This window comes from Oryzias latipes, chromosome 23, assembly GCF_002234675.1.
Source record: "Oryzias latipes chromosome 23, ASM223467v1".
Taxonomy (NCBI): domain Eukaryota; kingdom Metazoa; phylum Chordata; class Actinopteri; order Beloniformes; family Adrianichthyidae; genus Oryzias; species Oryzias latipes.
The window spans coordinates 23,724,174-23,737,808 of NC_019881.2; the positions used below are offsets into that span (position 1 = coordinate 23,724,174).

At 42.9% G+C, this 13,635-nt stretch overlaps 1 protein-coding gene and 1 non-coding gene across 2 annotated transcripts; both read right to left on the reverse strand.

The window, feature by feature from the left end:
* Window positions 1-1,671: 1,671 nt before the first annotated feature.
* On the reverse strand, window positions 1,672-4,321 carry rpl18a (ribosomal protein L18a). Its single transcript, XM_004086966.4, has 5 exons — window positions 4,197-4,321; window positions 3,216-3,395; window positions 2,998-3,127; window positions 2,009-2,118; window positions 1,672-1,801 (listed from the first exon to the last, which is right to left on the reverse strand). The coding sequence occupies exons 1-5, from the start codon at window positions 4,212-4,214 to the stop codon at window positions 1,709-1,711; spliced, it is 531 nt and encodes a 176-aa protein (XP_004087014.1). The 5' UTR covers window positions 4,215-4,321; the 3' UTR covers window positions 1,672-1,708.
* On the reverse strand, window positions 3,447-3,575 carry LOC111946975. Its single transcript, XR_002872841.1, has one exon. It is a non-coding gene; the product is annotated as a small nucleolar RNA SNORA68 (small nucleolar RNA).
* Window positions 4,322-13,635: the final 9,314 nt, after the last annotated feature.

The window sequence follows — 13,635 nt, forward strand, 5'->3', positions numbered from 1 at the left end:
GCTTCATGCCCGCCTCACCCCCCCAGCACAGCATCTGTGTTCCCCCTGAAGGTCAGTTCAGAATTCACGCTGTCAATCCCATTCCTGGGGGGGGGGGGACGACAATCCGTTTCTGAGGAGGTCCTGGAGGCTCTAGAACAAACCTCCTGATCTTCGTCCTCTGGGTTTGAAGCAGAACTCTCCTGAAGTTCTGGTGTGGAAGCAACCCCATACCATGACACCACCACCACAGGACGGGTCCAAACAGACTGAGAACAGGACGGGGGAGTCTGTTTTCACGCTTATCCCCCCATCGTCCTGACATGGGGGATGCTGTCAGGACTCGGCCAATCAGAGGCCAGCGGCTCATCAGCCAGTCGTGACTTTCCTCCTGCTGGCTCACTAACGAGCGCTGACCTTAACGAGCTTAACGAGAACAGACAAACCTTCAAAGTTCACTGCATGACCAGACGTCAGCGTGACGCCGACGCCTGACAGGAGAACGGCGCCGGGAGGAGACACCTGAACTTAAAGCACATAATGGGGGGGGGGGCATTTTCCCACAGTTTGACAGCCAACGTGGAGGATGTGGGAGGGGTCCTCTGGAGATGACTGACACAGAGGCATGATCCTCTGATCCTGCTCTTCTTCCAGAGGATGGAGGTCTTCAGTGCATCTGTGCTCCGCCTCCTTCAGGACAGGGGGAGGAGCTGAAGAGCCTCCTCCTCCTCAACTCATTCATCTTCACAATGTGAACTGCAAACACTTGGAAAAGTCCTAAAAGTTTCAGTAAAAAATGTCACTTTGGGTCCAAATTCACTGTAAACGTTTTCAGTGAAGTGATTGTAATGTTGTAAAGCATAAATAAAGTTTTATTTGCATTTCTGATCCGTTTCGCTAAAGTTTCAGTAAATTTGAACCAATCTGACATTTCTGTCTCCTTGATGAAGACCGAGGAAGAGGAGGAAACCCTGCTCTGCTTCTCCAGTCCAGACCCTGAACTTCCCTGTCTGGATAAGGGGCCCTCTGTTCGCGGCGCCACGGCCTCACCGCCGCTGACGGTTTGTCTCACCAGAATTTAATCTGAGGCTGACCCGGGTCAGACACGGTTCTTGTCAGATGAACTTCTGCATCAGAACAGGGGTGACTCAGCAGCGCCCCCCAGTGGACGTCTGAGGGAGCCAAAACTCCACCTCCGCTGAAAGCTACGGCAGCCTCTGAGGAACAAATGCCTGACAGGAACCACAAGCCGCTGGATCCAGTTCTGCACCGGTACTTAAGAACCTCTGGAGGCGTCTCCATGTCGGAGCAACTTCAGCCTCCGGTTCTGCTGACGTTACAAGGATTAGCGTTGATTGGTTCCACTTCTTGGTTCCATTTACCCATGTGGGTGTTCCCTGGTTCCTGAGCCCCCCCCCCCGACGACATCACAGATCACCGGGGGGTCCTGGACTGTGTGGTCACTGCTTCTGAGGAAAAGCTTTTTTTTTTTTTATAAAGAACATGTAGACCGGTTCTGCCCTCTCCACCCAAACATAAGGAGCAGCTCAGAGGTGGGTCAGAACCTGCCACAGAGCCCTTGGTTCACCGGGTAACCGGACCCAGCAGAACCAAACCGTGACTGACCAAACTGAGCATCGGGACACCCCTCCCCCCGAGGATGAGGGGCAATAAAGGTCAAAGACGAGTCGGTGTCTGTGGTCAGAACATTTTATTTCCCGGCCCGGTTCTAGAAGAAGGTGTTGGGTCTCTTGGTGGTGAAGCGGGGCTGGTGCTGGCGGCGCAGGACCCTGTGCGGCAGCGGGAACTTGATCTTGGAGTCCTGCGGGGAGACGGGTCACACGGTCAGGCGGCGCAAAACCAACATCAACCATCAAGTCTGTGGCCAGTTTCAGAACCGCCGAGTTTCAGGATGGAGGCCCGAACCCGGAAGAGGAGCCTGGCGATTTCTGTGGCGGGTATTTATCCGGAGCGGCCCGTGGCGAGGCCGACCGGAGAGAGACCCGCTCCGTACGGCGAGCGTACTCACATGGAACTGCTTGATGGCGGGTCGGCGGCACTTGTTAGCAGCGATGACCTGCACCTTCATGATTTGGATGGCGTGGGCTCGGGCGCGGTGGCGAGCCCCCATGTCGCGATCTGAAAGACAGAGAGGCGGGGTCAGACGTGCGGTTCTGGTGTGCAAACATAGGAGAGAGCCGTCCAATCACAAGAGGACGTTCATCCGGCGTCAGACGGCGGGTTTAACTTCCAGCACGCCATCAGCAAACTCCTGTCCAGAGACCACCACCGCACAGAAAACTAGCATAGCGGCGGGTCAACGCCAGCGTTTGGGACGCAGACGTACGCCGAGTCCCAACCCCCGCCCTAACCCCTAAAAGCCTTTGAAAGCAATGCAGACGCCACGCTCACTCACCACGGCGGATATGACATCATCCATTCCCCAAAGTTAAAATCTGATCTGTGAGCGTTTTAGAACAATTCTTTATGATCCACCGTCTGAAGACATAAACCTGGACGCTTTATTAAAAACATACTTTTAAATACTTCCGACGCAATGCATTGTGGTCTATATTCACCGATCTAGTGAGCATCAATGCACACTGGTTTTTCACAGAGACTTCTGGGAAATTTCTAGGGTTCTGGATCGTGAAATTGTAGATTCAGACACCATAGAATGGAGAACGCTCTATATAGAAGGAGGGGGGTTGGGGGGATTCAGACACAATCATAGAATTTACGTCTAAAAACGGGCGCTTCAATGCAGCTGGCGTGAACGCGGCGTGAAGATCACGAGCAGCGGGAGCCGGTGGAATCGGAACCGGCAGGATTCGTTTGACCAGAATCTTCAGATCCTAAAAACAGACGGCGGTTCTGACGTTTCCGTGAACTTCCTTCCCACCCCAGGAGGACATGAAGACCCCCCAGAGTTCTGACGGGTCACCGCTAGGACCAGGACCTCTGAGGTGTTTTCCCCGAGAAGGACACGCCCACTTCCTTCATGGTGGGGGGACTCACAGCACTGGGTGACGGCTCCAGACGTGGTCAGGTCCCGGTACTCTCTGTACATGTTGTGAGTGCCGCTGCGAGAGTCGTAGCGCAGCCAGATCCCGAAGTTCTTCACCTTCAGGGGCGATTTCTCATGCACCTGTGGGGGGGGGGGACATAGGTACTTTATTGTGAAAGGCAGCGGAGCAACAGAACCGTTTGTCGGTTCTGAAAAACCCGACACCTACCAGACCACAGTAGACGATCTCGCCAGAGGCCTTTTTCATCTTCCTCAGCTGGGAGACGAAGTACCAGAAGCGGGACTTGGCCACCACGTGGTTGGGGGCAAATATCCTCATGCGGTACAGAGGAGGGGTGGGGTTCTTGGCGGAGGGCAGCAGCCGCCCGATGACTTTGTACTCCCGAAGCTGCAGGTAGGATTCACAGGTGAGAAGGGGGCGGAGCAGGAGTGGGTGTGGGGGTGTTGGTCCCTGAATTCACTTTCAAAGGCACAGCGGCTCAGAGAAAGGCGACAGGGACCAGTTCCTGTCGGCACCCAGGACAGAGCGGCCCCACGGACAGGGGCCGCCTTTGGGTTAGGGCGCCCACGTCATCACTCAACAGGGTTTCATCAGAGCCCCTGCAGTAACCATGACAACGAACAGCAACAAGCACAGACCCCAGGGGCATCACGTGCAGCTGAGTTTGGCTCAAATTTCAATTAATACATGAAAACCATAAACTAGTTTCTATGGCGCGTGCGTGATCCTCGCGCGTTACTGTTACGATTATTTTGACATTTCTGTTCTTTTTAGCCTTAAGTCTGAACTCTTACTTTGAAAGTTTCAACTCAAGCTTTTCGTATTAAACCCCGGATGTACCAGCAGGTCTGAGACGGAGAACTGGACCTGGTTCCGGTGCTACAACTGCTAGACTGTAAACTACAATAAACGGTTTCAAAACCCGAAACCATCTGCGGCGGGTTCGGGTCTGAATTTGAACCGGACCGAGAGCTGCTCCGCTTCGACAGGACTCCCGTCCACATGGAGCCGCGCCGCCATGTTGGAGTAGCACGAGCAGCCGCACTAAAAAGACCAAACTCTCGCTTTAATCCGAATTTTTACGTCCGGTAAACAATCCAACAACGTTGGTAAAGATTCCCGCGGTCCTAGCAGCCCCGAGCGGCCGAGGAGGCGCCGCTCACAGCGGGAAAAGAAGCTTTTACTTACAGTTCCTGACGCCTTCATGGTTTCGCGCTGACGGCGGCGGAGAAAGAGAAGGCAGCGGAGCGACGACTGCGCATGTCAGCAATTACCGCTTCTTCCTCGTGTGTAAAGATGACGAAACTGCGCTGCAGCGACCCCCTCAGGCCACACCCCGAAACACAACCCCCCAAATGATGAGTTTTTACAGCAAAAGAACATGATCAGGGTCGTTTCTGGCTTCGTGGGGACCCTGTGCAGCGTGCTGTTTGGGGGCCCCCAGTTTAAAAAACTGTAATGAAGAGATTCCTCTTCTCGGTTAAACAATTTAAGAGTTAACTTTCTTAATGAGGAATTTTGGAGGGATTTTAATCCTGAGATCGTTTTTAAACTAAACATAAAAAGGCTTGACCTAATGTTAGACATGTCTTCTTTTGAAAAGGTTTGGGACCAAATTTTCCTTCTGACAGGTAACAGGAATAATTTAGCCGTGAAGGAAGCTCTTGAAAAGTCTGTTTGGTTGATGTTGTCTGTGTATCAGAAAGGAGTACAGGACATTGTTCAACGGATGAAAAGCCATGGCACATTTCTTTGTCACACAGAATTTAAAAGCAAATATCATGTGGAGTGCACATCTACAGTCATTAAGTCACTAATCTAACTCAACTGATCAAAGCAAATGCACAACATTCCTTGATTTTACCTCAAATCCCATCTTTGTTTCCTGATAATACTTTCAGATCTAAAGCGCAATAAAACATTTTTAGAGCATCCCTGACATCAACACTATTTCCTCTAGAAGAAAACTGGTTTTCAAAAAAGACACTTTTTGAAAATGAAAGGGGTCCATTTTGAAACCACATGTATCCCTGCAAAGAAGATCTGCATTCAAGGTTTAATATTCAAGATAATGTATGTCAAATAGATAGAAATGACATTGAAAGTCAAAAGCATCTGTTTTATGAATTTAACTTGGTAAAGAATTTCTGGGGAGAGACGGCTCTCAACAAAAAATATGATTCCGTTATTTATGCATTCTATATTTAACATGTTTGTATTGACAGAGGAAAGAAAATTCTGTTTTTCTTCAACATCTCAGCTATTTTTGGTCAATTTTTGTTTACAAATGTCGATTTCTTTATTTATTTATTTTTTTGAATGGATTGAAAATGGTTTATTTCAAGCTCAAAAAACAAAAATAAAACTAAACAAACAGCAGAAAGACACATGAAACCACAGATATACCAATTTTAGGACAATAAGTTGTGACGTTGATTGGAAAATACATAGATGCATACATCCACTTACACTTGTAAACAATTAAGTTGTTACTCTTAATCATAAATAGACACATCAACTCTTAAGCACACAGGATGTGACACATGAAACTATTACATATTAGAGTTTTCTAAAGGAGTTTCATTATTTGCTTGAAAGGGAAAAAGCGAGTTTATGTAATTCTACCCCTGTTTTTCTTTACATAACTTTTTATTTTCTTTACCTAAATTATTATTATCCCGTTTTTAACTTCTAATCGGTTATTTATACTATCAACACAGATTCAGGTCATTAAAAATCCATAATTATCAATAAGTCGAATGATAAAGAGGAAGTACATATTCTGTGAGCAGACATCCCATTATTTCACAAATCCTTATAGCTATGCACATCAAAAAGAAGTCATATTCCTTGTCATTGGAAAAAACGAATTTAAATCACATATCAGGAAACAAACCTTTTGATATGATGAGAACAAATATTGCTTTAATCATCTTTAATAATTGATTTATATTATTTTTTTGTTTAACATTTTTTTCTTTGGTCAAAGTCAGTGTCCTTCTGCCAGCTAATTCAGGTTACAGACATGGATAAAGTGTTAAATGGGAAGATTCTTTTGTTTTATAATTATTTATTTATTTAAGCGAGACAACAGAACAACAAAACAAAACAACAAACACTTGAAAAAACAGATGTGACAAACACAGACAGCTACCAACCCTAACACATGAAGTTTGTGTGTGTGTGTGTGTGTGTGTGTGATCTAAGGGCAACGAGAAAGAATTCCATCCCCAAGCTTGAACTAACCGTCAAATATTTAGGGCTACATCATTAGAGAATCATATAGATGGACTCGGCTCGAAACAACATATATAATTATGCATTCATTGTATTCTTGATACTGGAAAAAAATCAATAGTGGTCTCCCTCCTGGAACCCACTCTGTACATAATCATCTTGTCATTGTTTCAAAAATAAAGAAATAGATAAAACAAATAAACAAACAAAGTTGAGAGTCAGACGCCTGCAAATGAAGTGAATAGGACATTAGAGAGAGAAAAGGGTGAGAAAGGTGAGGGTACATGACAGTCACATATTTGATTCTCAGATGAAACTTAATATTGGTCTAGGAACTCCATGAAGGCTGACCATACTGATAGTGGTTTGGTCGTGTTGGGGGGAGAAGGTAATAAACTGGCTAAAGAAATATATTCAAGAAATAAATGTTTCCATATAGACAGGTTTATGGTGTTCTTTGATTTCCAGCTCATGAAAATTGTTTTTTTAGCTATTGTTATTGCTACAAGAGTGAATTTAATCTTAGACAAGTCAATATTCAAATGTGTTAATTCTGATAGGTCTTCTAAAAGACACAATGAGGGTGATAAAGGGATGGGGCGGGCCAAGAAGGTAGATAAGGTTTGGGTGATTTCTTCCCAGAATTCTTTAACGGGTGTGCATGAATATATGTGTCCGGGGTATTCTGAGTGCAAAATGAGCAGATCTCTGAATCATATCCCATTTTTGATATTTTCTCTCTTGTGTAGTGAATTCTATGGAGGGGTTTGTATAGTATTAGTTGTAAGTTAGTGTTTTTTGTCATAGTATAGATGTTTTTACATATTTGAACCCAGTGGCGGTTCTACACTGACTTACTCCCTGGGCGAGTAACCCCACAGCCCCCCCCCCCCCCCCCCCGCACACCTACAAAATTTGACAACATCCTGTTGTGTTCCCTATCTTCTATTTAGCTATTTTACACAAAAAATGCATGAATTTTCTAGACTCGTATTACAGGGGGGTCAAACGCAGTCACACAGTGGCCTAAGTTAAAAACACGCTTAAGGTTTTGGGCCGAAGAAGATAAACATTTACTGAACACACTAAAGCTAAACTTTTAAACCTTTTAAACTGAACTTTTTGAACATAAATATAAATAAAAACAGGAACACAAGTTAAACCTTAAATAATATTTTGCTCCCCATAGAAATATATTCTGTCAAAATTATACAAATATGAACATGCTGCAGGACAAAAAGCAAAGAAAGCCTGGAAATATTAATAAGAAATTACAAATCAAATAATTCCATTTTTTTTGCTCTTTTATCATTTTTTAGAGCATTTTTTGACTTTTTTTTTTTTTTTTTTGACTCCTGCTTCATTTTTAGCAATAATTTCTTAATGTGTGACGTCCTGTGTGTGTCTTTGTGAAACATAGAGAGATTAGATCTAAAAAAAAACTTATTGTGATTAATATGTTTAGGTCTTATAAAACATTAAAGACTAAATCATAGAACTCATCAGTGGGATTACTCCAAAAATATTTGGCATTTCCCTAAATTTGTGCAACACCAACAGCAGAAATCCTCCAAAAAAACTCAATCCATAAAAAATGGTCTGCGCTCACCCCCCCCCCCCCCTTCCCCTTCCCTCTGACACACGCGGCTCCGTCTCTATGACGGGAGGCGCAGCTGCGGCCCAGAGTTGATAGTCAGATAGAAAAAGACTCCCAATCACCTGTTAGTGTGATTCAGCCAGCCACCGGCGAGTTGCGCCCCCCTCTCGAGTTTTTTGACTTATGTTCCAAAGACTACCGCAAAGAGGTGTGGCCGCAAGCGTCTTGCAGCAGAGGGCGGTGGTCACGTGCGTGTCGGGTCTGCCATGTCAGCGCAAAGTATTGTGGGAAATAATCCCCATTGCCTGCTTTTGTCGAAATTGAGTTGAGCACGGGTGTTTGTTCTGCCCTATTCCTTTTCATGTGCCTGTTTTACGTTGTTTCACTCTGAGTTATTTCATCTAATTTTTTTTTTTTTTTTTGCACCATAAGTGTGAAGAGCAAATAGGATGAAGACATTCTTAAGAGTCTGATGTGTCAAAGTAAAAGTGCGAAGTGTTGGCAGCTGAAGCAATTTCAAATTAAAAGCTGCAAACTTCCTCTTTGAATATCGTAGCACAATCGGGCACGGCAAATGCCGCCCCCCATGAAGTGCCGCCCTGGGCGACCGCCCATATCTAAACCCGCCACTGTTTGAACCCAGAACTCAGTGTTACCAGAAATGGGAAGATCGTTTTCCCACTTTGTTTTGGGAAGTGATAAAGATTCATCTGAGAATATGATTATTTTACATATTTTACAGAGAAGTTTCCTAGTTTATTAAATCTGTTATGCAGGTGGAAGATCTAGATTTATTGTAGTTACAGATATTTTGGCTTCTATTGAAGATTTAAGTTGTAGGTATTCTAAAAATTGACAATTCCTGATGCCGTATTCTTGGATAAAATAAGAAAATTGTACTAGAGCACTGGAATTAAAAATATGTTTGAGGTGCGTAATCCCCTTTGTAGCCCAGAATTGTAGATTGATTGGATTTTTATTGCTTAAAAAATCTGGATTATTCCAAATAGGTGTAGAATGAGATACAGATAGACTTGAGTTTGTAATTTTATAGGCATTGAGAGTGGAGGCTATTGTCATTACTTTATAACATGATGACTCTTGATAGATTGAATTAGAAATGGGATGTCGGAGATTTGGAGTTCTTTGCACAGTTCTTTTTCACTATCTAACCAGATGGTGTCTGACTGAGTCGGATGAATCCACTCATAGATATATTGCAGCTGGTTAGCTAGCGAGTAATAGTAAATGTTTGGAGCGTCCAAACCTCCCTGAGATTTGGGTTTTTGCAAGGTGGCTAATTGTATTCGTGGCGATTTATTTTTCCAATAGAATTTTGTAATGATTGAGTCAAAGGATTTGAACCAGCTGGGAGGGGGTGGCACTGGAATCATTGAAAATAAACAATTTATTTTAGGAAGAATTGTCATTTTAATTACTGCTATTCTGTCCATGATGGAGATAGGTAGATTTACCCAGCGTTGCAGGTCATCCCTTACTGTTTTCAACAGAGGTGTAAGGTTGAGGCTAATCAGCTCTGAGGCCACTGGGGAAATTTTAATACCCAAGTAGGTGATGTGATCTATGCATACTGGAATAGCTGAAGTAAAGGCTGTATTTCCCCATTTAGTTTTATTCAGTGGAAGGATAGCTGATTTGTTCCAGTTAACCGAGTAATCTGCAATTTTTGAGAATTGATTCATTAATTGTATAACTACTTGTAATGATGATTGAGGATTTTGTAGAAACAATAAAACACCATCAGCATATAAACTAATTTTATGGTGGGCTAGAGACGTCTGGATTCCAGTTATGTTGAGGTTCTGTCGCATAGCTGCTGCTAAAGGTTCAAGAAAAATGATAAATAAGGAAGGAGAAAGTGGACATCCTTGTCTAGTTCCTCTGTGCAGCGTAAAGCTCTGTGATGTAATACCATTGGTGGTTATTGTGGCTGAAGGGGCGTTGTAGAGAGTCTTAATCCAGTTAATGAATGACTCCCCAAAACCAAATTTTTCCATGACACTAAAGAGAAATGTCCAATTGACTTTATCAAAGGCCTTTTCTGCATCTAGGGTAGCTAGGATGGTGTCTTCTTGCTGTAGAATAGAATGATGTCTTAAATTAAAGTCTTCGTGTGTTGCTAGAGGAAAGTCTTCTTCCTTTAATGAAGCCAGTTTGATCTGGGTGAATTATATGGGAGGTTACTTTTTCAATCCTGTAAACTAAAGCTCTGCTGATGATTTTTAAGTCTACATCAATAATAGAGATTGGGCGATAATTTGATGGGAGAGTTAGGTCTTTATTAGGCTTTGGGAGCAGAGAGATGACTGCTGTATTCATGTGTTTTGGAATTCTTCTGCGCTTGTTTCACCTTCATGAAACAGAGTGGTTCAGCACAATGTTTCGGGGCGTGTGTCAAATAGCAGAGATCACGTGGTTGATGACATATGAAGCGCCAAATGTATTGTTTGGTTGAACCACGGTTCAGATGTCACTTGTGTTCGAACAGGGGCGTATTCCAGAAAGCAGGTTATGCTAGCTCCCACGGTAAGTTTGAGGCTAAGGAAGTTGATAACCTCAGCTTTCGGTTCCAGAAATGGAGGTATGTTTGAGGGTAGGTCAAGTTGCCATAGCAACTCATGCTCTGAACATAACCTGGTCGGGAGCAGGTTTAGTTGAAGGTTAGTTTGTTTTCAGAGAGGTGAAGGAGCATGGCGTGTCCATTTGAAGATGATTTAGTGGATGAAGAAGCTCAGATAATACTTTTTCCACCATGAGAGGCTGATAAGACCACATATGGATGTTGGAAAGAGAAACTTTATACTTTGATCTAACTTCATTATTTGCTTCAGTTAAGATAAATCATTTTTTTGTTTAGTCAGTTTAAAAATAACACGTAGTTATCAGACAGTTATTTTACTTTCATTCAAATTAATTCAATTAAGTAGGTGTAACTTTGGTGCTGCTGTTAGATTGGCACCGCAAGGGATTGTGGGATACCATTCCCTTCGCCTGTCTGGACGGATTTGGGTTTAAGTGTGGCTTTTTGACCAAATGTGTTTAGTTATTTAGCTGTTTTACTGTGTTTAGTCTAGTTATTTGTCCTGTTATGTTTAATTCTTTCTGCACCATGAGTGAGAGGGAGGAAGAGTTTATATAGTAGCCCTACTGTGACGTGGCAGAATGATAGAGTCAGAGAAAGGGTTGTGTGATATCTTTAAGTTTGTCCATTTTGTTTAATTATTTTCATGTTATAAAAATGAGAATATCTGCAGGTTCAAACTTAGAAGTATGAGAGTTCAAGAATTACAATAAATTAAGATGGAAAAACATTTAATTGAATTGGAGAAATATGACATTTAGTTAGATAAATATGTAAATTTGAGTTGTATAAACAATTATTGAGTTTTATAGACGTAAGAAATTAAGTTTAATAAATTTAACTCAATTATTTGTTACCAATAGAAGTAATTCATTTAAGTTGGTTAAGTTTTATATGTCTATATACAGCGGGGAAAATAAGTATTGAACACGTCAACATTTCTCTCAAAAAACATTTTTCTAATCAAGCTATTGACATGAAATTTTCACCAGATGTCGGCTTCAACCCAAGTAATGCACACATAGAAAGAAATCCAAACATTTATGTCCATTAATGAAGTTATGTGTGATAAAGTGAAATGGCACAGGGAATAAGTATTGAACACGCTTACTGAAATTTATTTACTACTTAGTGCAAAAACCTTTGTTGGTGATTCCAGCCTCAAGACGCCTCCTGTATGGAGAAACCAGTGGAATACATTGCTCAGGTGGGATTTTGGCCCATTCATCCACACAAACTGCCTTCAAATCTTCAAGGTTCCGGGGGTCTCTTCTGTGAACCCGGATCTTCAGTTCTTTCCAAAGATTTTCAATTGGATTCAAGTCTGGTGATTGACTGGGCCATTCTAGCAGCTTTCTTTTCTTTTTCTTCAACCAGTTGAGTGTCACCTTGGCTGTGTGCTTGGGATGGTTGTCTTGCTGAAAGATCCACCCTCTTTTCATCTTCAGCAGCCTGGCAGATGACAGCAGATTCTGATCAAGAATGTCTCCATACTTTTCTCCAGTCATTATTCCTTCAATGATATGAAGTCTACCAGTACCACATGCTGAAAAACAGCCCCACGCCATGATGCTCCCACCTCCAAACTTGACTGTTGGTATGGTGTTTTGGGGGCTATGTGCGGTGCCATTTTTCCTCCAAACATGTTGTGTCTTATGACATCCGAAGAGTTCAATTTTGGTCTCATCTGACCAGAGTATCTTCTCCCAGAATGTCACGGGTTTATCCAAATGTTGTGTGGCAAACTCCAAACGAGCTTCAACATGCTTCTTCTTCAAAAATGGAGTCTTGCGTGGTGTGCGTGCATGGAGGCCATGGCGGTTGAGTGCATTACTTATTGTTTTCTTTGAAACACCGGTACCTGCTGATTCCAGGTCTTTCTGAAGCTCTCCAGGAGTGGTCCTGGGCTGCTGGAGAACCCTTCTGAGGATTGTTCTGACTCCTCTGTTTGAAATCTTGCGAGGAGCACCTGGCCGTGGCAGGTTTATGGTAATGCCGTGTTCTTTCCACTTCCGGATGATGGCCCCAATGGTACTCACTGGAACTTTCAGAAGTTTAGAAATGCGCCTGTAACCAATGCCTTCAGTGTGTTTTGCAACAATAAGGTTGCGTAGGTCTTTGGACAGCTCTTTGCTTTTACCCATCATGCAATGCTTCTTGTCTAACACCTTGCTGGTGAGAAACCTTTTTAAAAGGCATCAATCAGGACTATATTAGCTGATGTTACTTTGCACTAATGGGGGGCAGGTTAACCTTCTGAATACTGACAACCTCCAGCTGCTTTCTTGGCTTGCCAGACCTTTTTACTCCTCCTTTTCTTCATGTGTTCAATACTTATTCCCTGTGCCATTTCACTTTATCACACATAACTTCATTTATGGACATAAATGTTTGGATTTCTTTCTATGTGTGCATTACTTGGGTTGATGCCGACATCTGGTGAAAAATTCATGTCAATGGCTCGATTAGAAATATGTTTTTTGAGAGAAATGTTGACGTGTTCAATACTTATTTTCCCCGCTGTATGAAGGTTCTGAAGGGTTCTACTCACATTCTGAATCCGATCCAGATTGTTTTTATTGACCCTCAGCATCATGAGAGATAAAAACAATCTGGATCGGATTCAGAATGTGAGTAGAACCCTTCAATGTGACTTCAATGCAAAGGTCGGACAACATCATCAAAGCGACGGAGTGACAGTTGGAAAGTTTGGTCTTGGAGAAAGGAACTAAAGGGGAACCAGACTGGTGCAATTTGCAAAATCAAAAGGTTTGAAGATCGGAAATACCTTCTATGGGAAGAGGAAGATCAGAAAATGGACCTGGATAAGTCCAAATGGTGAAACCAGGAACGAGATCGATTATATTTTGGCAAACAAAAACATGATTCAGAATATCAATGTCATCAAACGGGTAAACATCGGTAGAATGGTCAGAAGTAAGATCAAAATGAATACAAGACTGGAAAGAATGAAAATGATGAGACCAAAAGGAGTGAAAGTAAACATCAACACCCTGAAACAAAAAGAAAATGAATTTCAACTGAAGTTGCAAAATCGCTTCAAAGCCTTGCAAGAAGAGGACAGTGTGGAGGAAATGGCACTTAACATCACAAAGACCATTAAGGACTGTGCTATGGAAACAGCAGGAAAAGAGGAAAGACGGCGAGAGGAGAAGCTCAAGCAGGAAACT

Bases quoted from the DNA above. Each gene is read 5' to 3' on its own strand.
- rpl18a (XM_004086966.4), bottom strand. The intron at 2,119-2,997 runs GTGAGTCCCCCC...TCTGTCTTTCAG, and splicing joins TGGAGCCGTCACCCAGTGCT to ATCGCGACATGGGGGCTCGC. The intron at 1,802-2,008 runs GTGAGTACGCTC...GTCTCCCCGCAG, and splicing joins CCGCCATCAAGCAGTTCCAT to GACTCCAAGATCAAGTTCCC.